The 13353-nt window shown below is 43.1% G+C and overlaps 2 protein-coding genes across 3 annotated transcripts in view; one reads left to right on the top strand and one right to left on the bottom strand.

Annotated features, from left to right (window-relative positions):
- The window catches only part of Faf2 (Fas-associated factor 2), a 58404-nt gene extending 50756 nt beyond the window's left edge, over positions 1 to 7648 (bottom strand). Inside the window, exons 1-5 of one of the 2 annotated variants that reach the window (XM_084597137.1) lie at positions 7531 to 7648; positions 7068 to 7136; positions 6871 to 6974; positions 4295 to 4413; positions 360 to 389 (exon numbers count right to left, since the gene is read on the bottom strand). In XM_084597137.1, coding sequence (XP_084453263.1) covers positions 360 to 389; positions 4295 to 4413; positions 6871 to 6974; positions 7068 to 7136; positions 7531 to 7605 — 397 coding nt within the window. In that variant the 5' untranslated portion in view covers positions 7606 to 7648. Of the gene's footprint in view, positions 1 to 359; positions 390 to 4294; positions 4414 to 6870; positions 6975 to 7067; positions 7137 to 7459; positions 7482 to 7530 lie in introns of those variants that run through there. The other variant, XM_084597145.1, reaches the window with a different exon arrangement.
- An 87-nt stretch (positions 7649 to 7735) lies between these two features.
- On the top strand, positions 7736 to 8731 carry LOC146209212 (BRCA2 and CDKN1A-interacting protein). Its single transcript, XM_084597157.1, has one exon. It carries the CDS (start codon positions 7850 to 7852, stop codon positions 8705 to 8707), a length of 858 nt encoding a protein of 285 aa, XP_084453283.1. The 5' UTR covers positions 7736 to 7849; the 3' UTR covers positions 8708 to 8731.
- The last annotated feature ends 4622 nt before the right edge of the window (positions 8732 to 13353 follow it).

Genomic DNA, 13353 nt, shown 5'->3' with positions numbered 1-13353 from the left:
CAGATGCCTTTTCATTTGCATTAGATGCTTCGACACTTGTGACGAACAACACAGAGATAACAGCAATGCAGCATTCCTTTCGCCTTTGCAGAAGAAAAGTTTCATATTGTTTAAGGGGGAAGCATACCAAAATGATTCAGGCTTTGAGGGAAGCTGCAGTGTACGGCTTCAGATAATTTTGACCCCCCTGAGCATGCACCGACATGCACCGTACATGGGTGCCTCCACAGAGGTCATTTACGCCTTGAAACACTGCGTCCTCATCTTTCAGATGTTAGATTGTTCTGTGCACGTGTAGAAAAGAAACCAAGACATGAAGATGTTCCCTTATTCCCATGCTCAGCGATGTTGCAACTTACATCTTCTTGGGCCTGGCCAAATAATCCGCCCTGAAATAAACAAGAAAGAGAAAAAAAAAAGTCACTTTCAATACACCCTCAAAGGAGTATGCACTGCCACGAAGCAGAAAAAAATAAAGTACACTGAAAACATAAAACTTGAAACGTTACAAGATTCATCGCGAAGAAAGCTTAGAAATTTGGTGTGTCACTTAGTCGAAGACACATAAGGAGTGCATACGAAACAGCTACTTCAAGCTAAAAGCTTCGACAAAATTTTCCTTAATACAATACATCTTTAGAGCCAACACTCACTGAAGTGAGTCAAAGAAAACTGCAAATAACGTTCCCCAAATGTATGCAGAACATAAAATTTGCCTGCACAATACTGCCGACTTTTGTTTTTCGTTCCTCTAACTGCCCTTTATCCAAGATCTAACCTTTACTAAAATTATCAACATGAAGCGACTTTCTAAGTGATGCCACAAGTGTACTGTATTTACCAGTGTATAAGACACGGTTTTTCCACAAAATTGTGGTAGTGAGCCCTACGCAACGATGCATGCTATACACATTTTTTTGTGTGTGTATGTGCAACGTTCCTAGGTGAACTTCATCGCGAAACGGTGGTAGTAGCGACTTCTGCAATTACAATGCCTTAAGGTCGATTCACAGGCATCTGGATCATTAGTAATATAAAATGCCAAAAGATCAGACATCCGCACTGCTCACCCTTTTCACACTACTAAGACAAACTGGTGCACGTTTCCAGTTTGCGATGTACAACATTGTTTGATGACAACTGCATATGTTTTCCACCTCCTGCATATGCTTTTCCATGTGCATCACTGCGCTTGAGTGCAGCGACAGTCACTGCAGTGATTATGAGCGCGAAAGAGCCTCAACGCTGCTCCGCAAAATCTACAATTAATTTTTTTTTTGATACCCCATACGAAGATGAAACCTTTCGAGAACTTGAGTAATAATAAAGTGTTGTTGTTCTCACTGAGTGAGAGTATTTTAAGGTAGGAGTGTCACCTCTATTTATTTTTTTCCTATCATTTGCACGCAACGAGTTTTCTTTCAGGCACAGAGTGTTTCGTTTTGATTGCACAAGCATGTATAGTCAAATCCTATTGCCCTAACGTGGGTAAAATGAGGGTCGTCTTATGTAAGGAATTATTTGCTGAAAGAGTCTAAATATGAGGGGTGCATCTTATATGCAGAAAAATAGGTAAGAACACCATATATTCTGTCAACCAAACCTTCACATCACAAGAACCTAGTAAAAGGCATTTTGATTGCTTAAAACAGGTCTACTAAAGACACAAAAGAACAACCTAACCCTCAACAGCCCAACCCTCACTCAGCTTCCTGACATTGTAACTGAAACGCTCAGTCCATTTTAAAGGGGCGCTGTAATGTTCGCCAGAGCACCAATTCCAGCCAGCCTCTAGATTCTTTACACCTTCCCAAAGCCCAATCATAACGGCGAAATCATAGCGCATAATATTTTAATCCGCTTCAATAATTAGTGCTTTGGTAACGATGTGAGTGACACACGACAGTGAAGTTCGTTAACGGATATGATGTTCCCTTCTCGCTTGGCGCTGCATCGCTGTTTGATCATGCACTTTAGACTTTACATTCGAGTGTTCAAGTTACTATGCAGAAAACAAATAAAATGTGCTTTAATTCCAGATGTGTTCTTGAAGTGCTTGTAAAGATAGGGACTGTAAACTGCAGTGTTGTCAACGAGTCCTCAAATCCCAAAGTAGCTGACAATGTTCGGATCTCGGAGATCGACAAAACCACTGGACAGTACAAAATCACGTGGCTGATTGTTTCTGCCGACGCTCCACAGATGGCACAAGTTATGTCGAGCTCGCTCGTGAAGCAGCACTCCGCAGCGGACTTCTGCCAGCAAGCCATTGCCCAGAGAGTTGTCATATAGTCGTTCCCGGCAGATGACCACCTTCTGGCCCCATACAGGCACAGGGTAGGCTTCGCCTTAGCTCCCGCACGCCATTCCTCCGCCTCCGCCTTTCGCACTCGTTCTCGAACTTTCGCATAAGCACCACTCGAGTGGTACGTGACAGCAGCGGTGATGGACGCTGGCGGAACACCAAAGCGACACTGGTTTGCTAACCGTCAGGTCCACCTCGCCGATACTCCCGCAAAGATGGTGTGGAGCAGCGTCAGGTGGGCTAGGCTAGCTTTGGGCAGACAGAGAAGGCAGTCCTCATAGCACAGCTTCGCAGCGTCGTTACCATGACGCTGTCAAAAATTTCGGCTACAGGTTGAGTTGGACAGGTAACCATGGTGGATAGCTTCTGATACGCCAGCAGAAAGCTGCGTTTCTCATAGGTTCCGCACAAGTCTAGCGCTGGACGAGCGAAATGGGAGAGAAGCTCCCTTTCACATCGGCTAAGACGCGCTGTTCTTTTTTTCTTGTATTTAGAATTTTATAAACCGAATAACTCTCGTTTCTGCGTGCATATTTTTGTAATTCTTTTTGAGCCAACGTCGGCACAGTGCAAAGAACCTAGACGTTGGCTGGAATAAGCGGCCTGACTAACGTCACTGTGCCCCTTCAATCATGTGCAATGACTCCAGCAAATTTTTAAAGGACTATAGACGTATATTTTAGCTAGAGACATGCACCATTCAAATGATGAATTAGATATCAGAATATGTTGATTGCCTCGTCTCTCTCATTCTATGACAGCTAAATAGTTCCGATGTTGATGACGGTATTTCGGTTTGAATGGCCAAAAAATGAATGCTACGTTTCAGAACTATTCAGGTCATGCAAGCCATGAAAAAAAAAAAACTTTAGTATAACCACTAATACATGTGAGATCTAAAACATTTCAAGTCAGCCTGCTTCAAGAGCTAAAATGACGACAAGCAACATATCAATGATTATATTGCAGTTTTTTTCATGCCTCAAATGGTCTAAACAAAAAACTTCTTGCACGATGCAGTCACTGTTCAGTTGATGAAACTGAAATCAAAGCAACACGACTGAATTCAAGCACGCATACTTCACAGTTGTAGGCAAATAACACGCAATGATACAGGTATACTAATGTCTAATGCATTATTTGAAAGAAAAAGCCATGAGAAAGAATTTGGGGACAATACTTAAAGCTTTAACTTCATAATGCCTGACATATCATATGTGATAGAGGAAACAAGAATGAACAGTGGTGCACAGTAGAAGCAACCTCTCTGAGTATATTTATTACGACAGGGGAGAAAATGGTTTACCAGAAAATCCTTAACTGTGAAAGCTAACGACAATGGCAAAAAGCCTATAATTCCAATGAGTACCGACAAAAAATTTGCAATATCATTACAGGTTTAAGCTATGCATCTGCATATGAATGCACAATTTTACCATTCTCGGACATCCATAGATTACAGTGTAGTTAGCTTATTTCCTTTACATAGTAACTGAATCTTTTTTACTAAACCTCGCAGTTCGCTTTCTTAATTTCTGCAATGCAGGGACGACATTCAAGCAGTTTATTTCTACTCAAAGCGTGGGCATTACAAGGACTTTTTCTCCCCACTTTCCTATGGCTTCGCCTTTGCCGGAAGTTCCACATCAAAAGAACTGGAACCTTTCAGTGAGAGCATTACAACCAACGTGAGGTACAAGTCACTGCGACTGTCAAATAGAAGCATACTGGTGGGTACTGTTTCCATTTGCATTGCCTAAAACAAGCAAGAACCATCGTGCTGTTTGGTAGTAGCTAAAAGCAGAATGCAAACAAGCGGTGCTTTCCAGAAAGGTTTCAATCATAAAACGTCTACCTGAAATGTACCTCTGAAGCCAGTAGCCCGGTTGTGCAGATACTGGGCAGTGTATGCGAGTGCATGTAGTAAGAGTGTCATTTCGCTTATGCTGGGACTCAGTTTCGTGAAGGCCGACTGCAGGTCCCACTTACATGCATATCGGATGATGCTCATGAGGGTGCTGTAGACAAATGAAAAGGGAAACATGATGATGAATTTGCCCCATCCTAAAAGACCGCTGGGCCGCCAGCTCTGGACTGAGTAGAAGAACCTGGGTGAGGAGAAAGGGAAGGAGGGGGAGGAATGGCACACAGCATGAGTGACGCTCCACAATGTACCTGAATACCTCGCGCAAAAAGCATGATGCAGTTTAGACCACTCGCATTAAGTGCCATTTCAGAATAACACAAATATAAAGAACACGTCAATTCCGAGAGCAAATTCTTTCTTTAAAATGACAATGAGTTTAGTAGCAAGAAGCAGGTGTTCTCTGGCAACTTATCTGTCTCACTAAGCATACGAAACTGTGCTAACATCATAAGCAAAGAAAAAAACTACACCACCAAGTAAAGTATTATCTTGTCGAGCAAAAATCATGTTTACTGACCTGGTGCCACATGCAATAAAAAGAAATGATGCCTACAAAGCCTGCAACCTTACTGCAAGCCTTTGTCAGATATACAATAGTGCCAGAATAAGATATGCACTAAAAACTTCCCTTTTCTGACTTTTCCTGCAAAGTGTCATAATAAAGGTCGCCCTAAGGACATGATTTCAAACTGTGCTATGCCAAAACAAGCTGAAAGCCAATTCAAGCACAGCTTACTCACCAGCTTACTAAACAACAAGTGCACACTCGGGGGATTTACACAAACCCGGGTCGAATGGGCCTGTCGGGCTGAAAACAGGCTGTCGAGCTGAAAGCAAGTTGTCGGGCTGAAAACAAGCTTTTGGGCTCATGTATGTGCTAGGATGTCGAGCTAAACGACCGCCGAGTTGTGTTAAGTCAGCTCGACCCTACCCGCTGGGCCAGGAGCTTTTATACACTGACGCATCAGAGCAGCGTCTCCTCTCCTGCCTCTTTGCTGGCCGGGCAGCAGCAGGGGACGGGACTGTGAGCTGTTCATCTGAGCATTCCTCCTCTCTCGCCTGATACTGGTTCGCTTGCTCAACGCAAAGATGTAGCAGCGATCTCGGCCTGACAGAAACGAGTTCATGTAAACCCGGACAGGTCGGGCTGACTTAGCCGGACAACCAGCTCCCGCCTACTTGGTCCGCTTGCGTCAAGCTTACATATACAAAGCTACTGACACTAGTGTCGTAACTATCTGTGTGAGTTTACAAAGCATACTTAGCCCTGGACTGGAGATATGCCTGATATTTGTGCCAGCACATTCCAAAAAAATGTTGGCACTAATGGTTGCTTTGAACACCCTTTAACAACTGTCAAAAGAAAAAAAAGGTTTTGACATGTCTGTGGAATTTCTTCCAAAAAAGAAACTGCTATCCTTTATCCGTTTTTTTCACTCCTTGAATCCTGTGACTGCGTTAAAGGCCCCTTTGGCAAAAAATGTAGTGTTCCCAGTGTTGCGGGCGAAAAATCACTGACACTGCCCGGGCGAGTGGTAGCTGGCAGGCTAGATGGCTGAATGATGGTTGTGCAATGTCACAAGACCATGCAACATGGAAGGGGTTGCCATCTTGGGCTTCCCTTCTGAAATGAAAATTTAACCCATCGGGCCTTTGGATCCTGTGTAAGACACACTACTCTAATGCAATGCAAGGATGTTTCTAGCGCTTGCTTAAATTGGGGCTTTACATCTATGTCAGGTGGAGTTTCAGATAATGGTCCAGCTTAAAACTATACTTAAGATTATGCCCAACATAACTGAGGCAAAAATTAAGGCATTAGTGATTAAGCGAGCAGAAAAGTGCATAGGTGCAAATGAGGATGAGCCTTTTTTTGCACCATGCAGCTACAGATTTATCTTTTGAATGCAGACACTGAAATAAACAAAAAGAGAGCCACTGCAGCACAAATAACTATCTGCTGAACACAACACATACCTAAATGGGCTCCAAAAGTTATAATCTAGCGCGACTTTCTTTCAAATTTATTATTTTGTCAATACTGCCACTGGCCAATACAGCCTCCGATAACAGGGACAGCAACGTAAGATAGCTAGACTGCAAGCCAGCTAGCTACAGGCGGGATAGGTCAGTCACAGTGTCAGGAGAATTAATATTTTAGCATGTGTGCTGCAATAGGATTTTCTTAAAAACGAACGCCTCAGACATCGGCGTGTGTATGTGCTCACGAATACATTCAAAGGACAGACGGATGTGCAGCTTCAATTCTACACAGCAGACCTAAATAACTGTGACTTAGATGAGGTGCTATTTCTGCCGTCTCCGAATTCGTTCAAAGCCGATGGATCTGCTTTTATTTCGTATTCAATCCAATTTATATCGAAAGTTTTTACACGTCCACAAGTGGCAGTTAACGTGACCGTCATTATACCAAAAACTTCATAATTTACCAGCGCAACAGACCGTCTGACAGTAGCGATGAGTCCGTCTTGTGTCAAGCTTGCCAACAGCGTGTTTACTATCGTAACTGCTGCAACGGCCTCGTGTTCAGCACGGGGACATGCCGCCTCGGGTGGGCCGTAATGTAAAGCACGACAGCGGCGGACAGCATGCAAGCATAATCACAACACTGGCTCACCTTTGGTCCGCGTGATCGACTACAACCGACGGTTGCCGACTAGAAGGAGGCGAATAGACAGATGGCGAGCCTTCCTGGATATTGAGAGTATCTTGAACAGCACCCTGCGCCGAAACACCATCACACCGACACCGTTAACTGCGCACGGGCGGTGATGCAAATAAAAATAAAATTGCTGATCCGCATCAAGCTCTCACCTCGAGGTCCCAGTTGTGCCTACTCAGTATTTCCCGACATCTCTCAAGGTCTTCTATCGTCGTGAGATCCTGCGAAAATCGAGGGCGCTGACTGTAAGCGCTAGTTGCAGGAATATGGTTCTTTCAATTAGGATCACACACCTTAGCATGTGCTAGTCATCGAGCTCAGTTCCACTGTCAGGCGCTGCTTGGCATTGCGAACCACAAAACTAACATTCACAACGCAAACTATGGAGACAGTGGCATTATTGATGGACCCGACAAGGCATGAAAGAATTTTTGGCAGAAATAATCACTGGCCGCGTGATGCTGTTGTTGCTCGGAGAGAAGAGCAATGAACGCAACGTTGGTTCCCGAAATAATACAAGTGAAAATGCCTCTCCTAAGCACACCTGCATGAGGATGCGCAATAAGCGACCGTTGATAACCGAGAGTCAAGGTGCCATACAACATCGACACCCACCTGAAATTGGAGAAGTTTCTCTGTTTGCGAGGCTGACAAGTCATTGCTTTCCGCCATTTTGCTTGCAATGACCATTCGCGTCACCTGGCGAACAAAGTTTAGATGAGTTTTGTGCACAGATTGTGTTGATGCATACTTATAGGTAAGCATATAAAAATGTATAAATAAAAATTTGCTTTACTTTATTTTTGACATGAGTACGCATGGAGCCAAACAAGCAACGCTACACAGAGCTATTACTCGGCTAACCTTGTCACAAAGCTCTCTAAGCTCCTTCCTATGTCGGGAACGTTGTAACCATTCAATCTGAGAGAGAAACATGGCGATGTCAAAACGTCAGAAGAGGCTCGGAGAAGATGAAGAGAGTGACGGTTCAAACCAATCCCAGAACGACAACAGTGACTCCGAGGAAGACGAGTTAGTCGACACCGAGGTGAACGTCGACTTCGAGGCGCGCACTCCCGACGACTCGGACTATCATGGCATCAAGCGGCTCCTCCAGCAACTGTTCCTCAAGGCACGTGTCAACCTCTCGGACCTCACAAACCTTATTCTAGAGCGCAACTTTGTCGCGAGCGTCATCAAGCAGTGCGACGACGACGTCGACGACGATTCCATGGAGGAAGACGACGACGAAGACGGCGTCTTCGGCGTGATGAGCGTCATCAACGTCACCGAGACCCAGCAGCGCGAGTGTGTCCGACAGATCATGACTTTGCTGCGCGACCAGTGCCGTGCGTCCGCCAGTGGACTGGCAGCAAAGTTCGACGAATACTTCACCGAGGAGAGTTACCAGCTCGGCTTGGTCATCAGCGAGCGTTTCGTCAACATTCCGCCGCGGATTGCCTTACCCCTGTACGACGCCCTTATGCGAGACGTGGAAGCGGCCAAGGCGGCCGGTAAGAAGTACGACTTCACACATGTCTTGCTCATATGCAAGCAGTACAAGCCATCAGAAGAGGACCAGGGCGCCGTATTCGCTAACGCCGAGGAAGAGCTGTTCGAGGAGGAGGCCGAGCTTCAGTTCGAGTACAACGTGACCGGAGACGCCGATACCGCAGTCGCCGGCGACTGGAAAGAGGAGGACGCGGAGATGACGCAGATACGCAAGGTTCTCGTCATACCCACCACCAAGTGGGACCGCATAATGGAGAAGCTCAAGAGTGCGTTACAATAAAGTGCGCACTGTTTGAACGTCGAACAGCGTCGTGCCCGCCCGACTTTTTGCACGCGAGCACTGAGCAAGCCGCACGCGCCGTTTGCCAAATTCTGAATGGTGGAGGGCACGCCTTGTGTACGAGTACTATTTCATTTTTTACATTCAGGTGTTCAGCAGGCTCTCATAGAACGAATCTGCTTTGCGTTTCACTTCATTCCGTTAATTTGCTGCTTCCTTTCTGGTCTATAACCTAATGCAGACTGTTGCTGGCAACACACATGCTGAATATAATATTCTTTTTGTGAAATTTGTTTACTTCATGTTGCCTTGTCCCCCAGCTCCTCAACTCTGTCTCCGTTCCATAGCACAGTTCCAAAATGCACTTGCGTTGCCAACTACCCCACTTGTCAGCATGCCACATGTCTTTTTTGCTGTAGAAATGGTTGCTGCAAATATCAGGCAGCCATTCATGTCCCACAGTTCTACCCCTTTATTTTGTGGAAAAAGAGTTCCAGGCTTACTGAGATTTTACTAATTCAACCTACGTGCATGTTTTGATGTGCTAGCATTAGAATCCATTTTCCAAGAAAAACCTGGTAGCGCCTTGCATCTCTCATGATAATCACTGATTGATTGAAGAAAGTTATGTGCTTAGTCTCGTATCATCACACCAAAGAGGAAAAAAAAACAAAACAGAGGAAGTGTACATAGACGTTTCTGAAGTCTAGATGTTAAAAACAAAATAGTATTCATTCGCGTTCTTACGACATGGCGTCGGTAGCTCAAAACTGAGTTTCACTTTCGCTCATTGCACATCAGCATCGTCACGCCTACGCTTGAAATTTGAGATGTGCCGCGCATGCAGCCCATTGAAACTTAGATCACTTCAATTCACATTCTGCTGGATCTGCTGGACGCGCACTTCCCCCCATAGCTTATGCATTCACTGAAAATCCCCGAAACCAAGCTGGGTTGCAGTCTGGCAACTATTTGGGCCAAATTCCCAACATTCATTGCATGCAAGGGCCTTTGCAGGGAGGAGGCAGCAGCGTCACGAGGTTGGCTTGCAGGGGCTGAGCATGTGATGTGACACTTCCTCCTGGTTTTTTTTTTTTCCTTCATGTGTCATATACCCCTCCAACCAATAAGGGAATTTTGTAGGAAAGTTGACAGCTGCTCATCAGAGTGCCACAATACCACGTGGCGTGGACGAGTTGGCAGGTGCTCTGGCAGAAGGTTTCAGCAGAGTTGTGATGTCATCCACATGGCCACAATCTCAGCCAGACACCATTGCAAAGCGCCTTTGAAAAAAGAAATGCAGTTTCACTGAAAAGGAGAATAGGTAATCAAACGAAATAAAACTGCTGCCGTTGCATCGTGAGCTAGTTGATCTGTCCCTCCTCTAAGGAGCATTTGTTCAGTATGGTATTAACTGCCTCATAACATAGACAGCAGCCATACATTACAGTGACACTTTGATGAAATTAAGGTCACTAATTTGCACTACTAAGTAGACCTAAGGAATACTACTACCTAGTTCTACTAATTAGTGACTAATTTAGACCATTATTTAAGAACAATTCACAATGTGCGTACAGCAGTGCTGTCACAACTCTTAAGGAAACATCCCCTATGTTATACTGTTGGCTCATAGTAACCGCAGACTTACTGAAGCATAAGGTAGTGGCAAACATGCCAGTGAAAGGTGTTATGAAACAAAACCATAGCCCATATCTGGCCCACATATAGAAAACCCAGCTGCTGAAGGAATGGCAATGAGCAGACTGCTACATAAGCCAGCTACTAGAGAGAGGTTAGTTGGAGCAGCTTGACAGTCATGAGATTCACTTAAAAGCTTTGAACCATTATGCACATAGTGTGGAAGTGGTAAACCAGGCTATTGTTTATTGCAAACCTCCTAATCTTTTCTGCAAAATGAATGCTGGCTACCAGGTGGTGATAAGCAGATTATAGATGGCTTGCTCATAACACTGGGCTGTTCTGAGATGGAAAGCTTGTCGTACATGCGTGCATATTTTTGCCATACTCCTCATCCTACAACATGGCAGCTTGTAGGACACCAGTTCAAGCCATGTGCTGTTCCTCATTAGCACGACTGCTGTGGTGTTAGTGCCAGCAGTCTGCAATTAAAATAAGTATGATGGATGCATACTGCACATTTCCTCAAATTCTTCTTATGTTATTACTTGTGATATACTTGAAACCTGCCTGTTGCAACAAAGTCGCAAAGGAATGGACACATACATGATGGTTGCCTAGTAAAAACACATTTGGAACATGGATTTCTGGATATGTTATCAAATGGCAATTTCAAGGTCACCTTATCAAGAAGTGCGGAAGCAGTTTATGTGCTTTCACATTCACCCTGCTGTTTTGCATTATGTGTCATCACGGTGAAAGCAGAAACATCAAGGGGAAGAAGAGATTATGAGCACATGTTTCTAGACTCTTCTCTCACTGAGCATCTAATGCATCATTGGTGGCCTCCAGACTTATGGCCCAGCTTAGGTGATGTCGATGTTTGGTGGCATGAAACACCTGCACATCGTGTGAGATGCTTGCATTAAACTACTGTAAACAACTTTATTTCAAGAGGACCCAGCTTTGGCACTTCTCGCAAACTGCATACAACTATTGTGCAAAAAATAATTGAACAGAATGACAATAGACCGATCCCACCGACCGATCTGCGGATGCGCTGGTTTTTCAGAAGTTGCACCACCGCCATGTTTGTTGTAGTCGGCTGGTCAGCACGCGCACATCCGACTGCACTATTGCAATCTCCACTCCACAGGAACTCAAAGCACATTTCCCAAGAAAAATTCGTCATTTCACAAATTTAAAGTGACTGTTACATGCAAAACAAGTGTTCTAAGGGATTTAAATTTGTTTTCTTTAACCAGTAGCCTCATTCAGTTGTGAAGAGCTTGTCGGAAACAATCGAGGGCTACATGCGTACAAAATATTGTATCATGATAATTTGTGGTTCTGGTCATTGATGGTTAATTAGTGTGTGATAGATGATGGTGGGGTAATCATTGTAATTGATGAATTCAAAAAAAGAAAAATTAATGAATTGGATAAAGGGGTTTTCAACGGTGTCAAAATGCTCAGAATGAAAGCCGATGCATTATGATGCTAATAGAAAGTTTATATTATGTAATTGATCCATTAGGTGAAATTCAAAAAAATGAGAAAATTGGAAAAATGGGTTTCAAAGGTGTCAAAATGCTCACAATGAAAAGCCAATGCTTGATGATCTAATAAAGAAAATTGAGTGTAATTGTTCAAATAATTGAAATAAAAGAAAAAAATGAGGTTCTAAGGTGCTAAATTGCATAGAACAAGAAGTAAATGCTTGATATACTGATCAAGAAAATTTAGAGGGTGAAACTGACCAATTATTTATTGAAATATAGAAAAATTGAAAAATTATGAAGAGGGGTCAAACACACAATGAAATGTAAATGCTTGATGATGAAAAATTTATAGTGTATAAGTGAAACTAAAAATTTCAATGATTGCATAAAATAAAAAAGTGCATCAAACTGATTTTGACACCTTTGAACCACCTTTTCTAATAAGATTTTCAGTTATTTCCATTAATTATTTGATCAATTATGCACTAAATTTTTTTTGCACCATCTAGCATTTTTTCTTCCCGGGCATTTTGACACCTTTGAACACCATTTTCCGGATTTTTACTTTTTTCAATTATTTTCGTTAACCAATTACACACTTCAAATTTTTTTAATTAGTATCACCGATTGGCTTTGCATTCCCAACATTTTGACACCTTTCAACCCTTGTTCTAATTCATTTTTGAAATTGCTATTAATTGATTAATTACTAAATTTTCTTCCTTCAATCTCAAGCCTTGGGTTTTTGGTCTCAGAATTTTAGCACCCTTGAACTGTTTTTTTCCAATTTTTAAAAAATTATTTGATCAATTACAAAATTTTTTAATTTGCATGATCAAGCATTGGCTTTTCATTGTGACAATTTTGAAACCTTTGAGGCCCCAATTTTATCATTCTTGATTTTTTCAATTTAATTACACAATACACAATCTCAATTTTCATAAACAGCACCATCTGCCTTTTCATTCAGGTAATAGGACGCACAAGCTCTCAGTCAATTATTTCAACTAATAAGTGGCAAATTACACTAAATTTTCTAAGTTAGCATCATCAAGTTTGCTTTTCATTCTATCGTTCTGACTTAAACCACACATTTTCCAATTTTTTTATTTCCTTATTTAATCGATTAATCATATTGATTCCATTAGCTCATCGTTGCCTGTCAAACACCAATCAGTTGTGAATCAGCAGGACAAATTACCATGATACGGTTTTTTATGCAGCCCTCCTTATTTCCGACATGCGGTGCCGACAACTATTACTTCTACTACTACAACAATGCCGACAACTTTTCAGCCGAACGAGCTGTATAAGCCGTTGCCTAAATGTATAAATCTAGAGTAATATGTGCCATGTGCTTTAAATTTGACATGTACAGGTGAATTTTTCTAATGCACTACGGCATGCACACGAGCTAAAAGTCATTTGGAAAAATGGCGCGCAGGCTGTCCGTGCGGTTGGAGCGGCCGGTTGACTACATGTACCAGTATGCACCGCGACAGC

This window comes from Amblyomma maculatum, chromosome 1, assembly GCF_055883805.1.
Source record: "Amblyomma maculatum isolate TAMU_Amacu chromosome 1, ASM5588380v1, whole genome shotgun sequence".
NCBI lineage: Eukaryota > Metazoa > Arthropoda > Arachnida > Ixodida > Ixodidae > Amblyomma > Amblyomma maculatum.
This window is presented reverse-complemented; position numbering and strand designations above follow the sequence as displayed.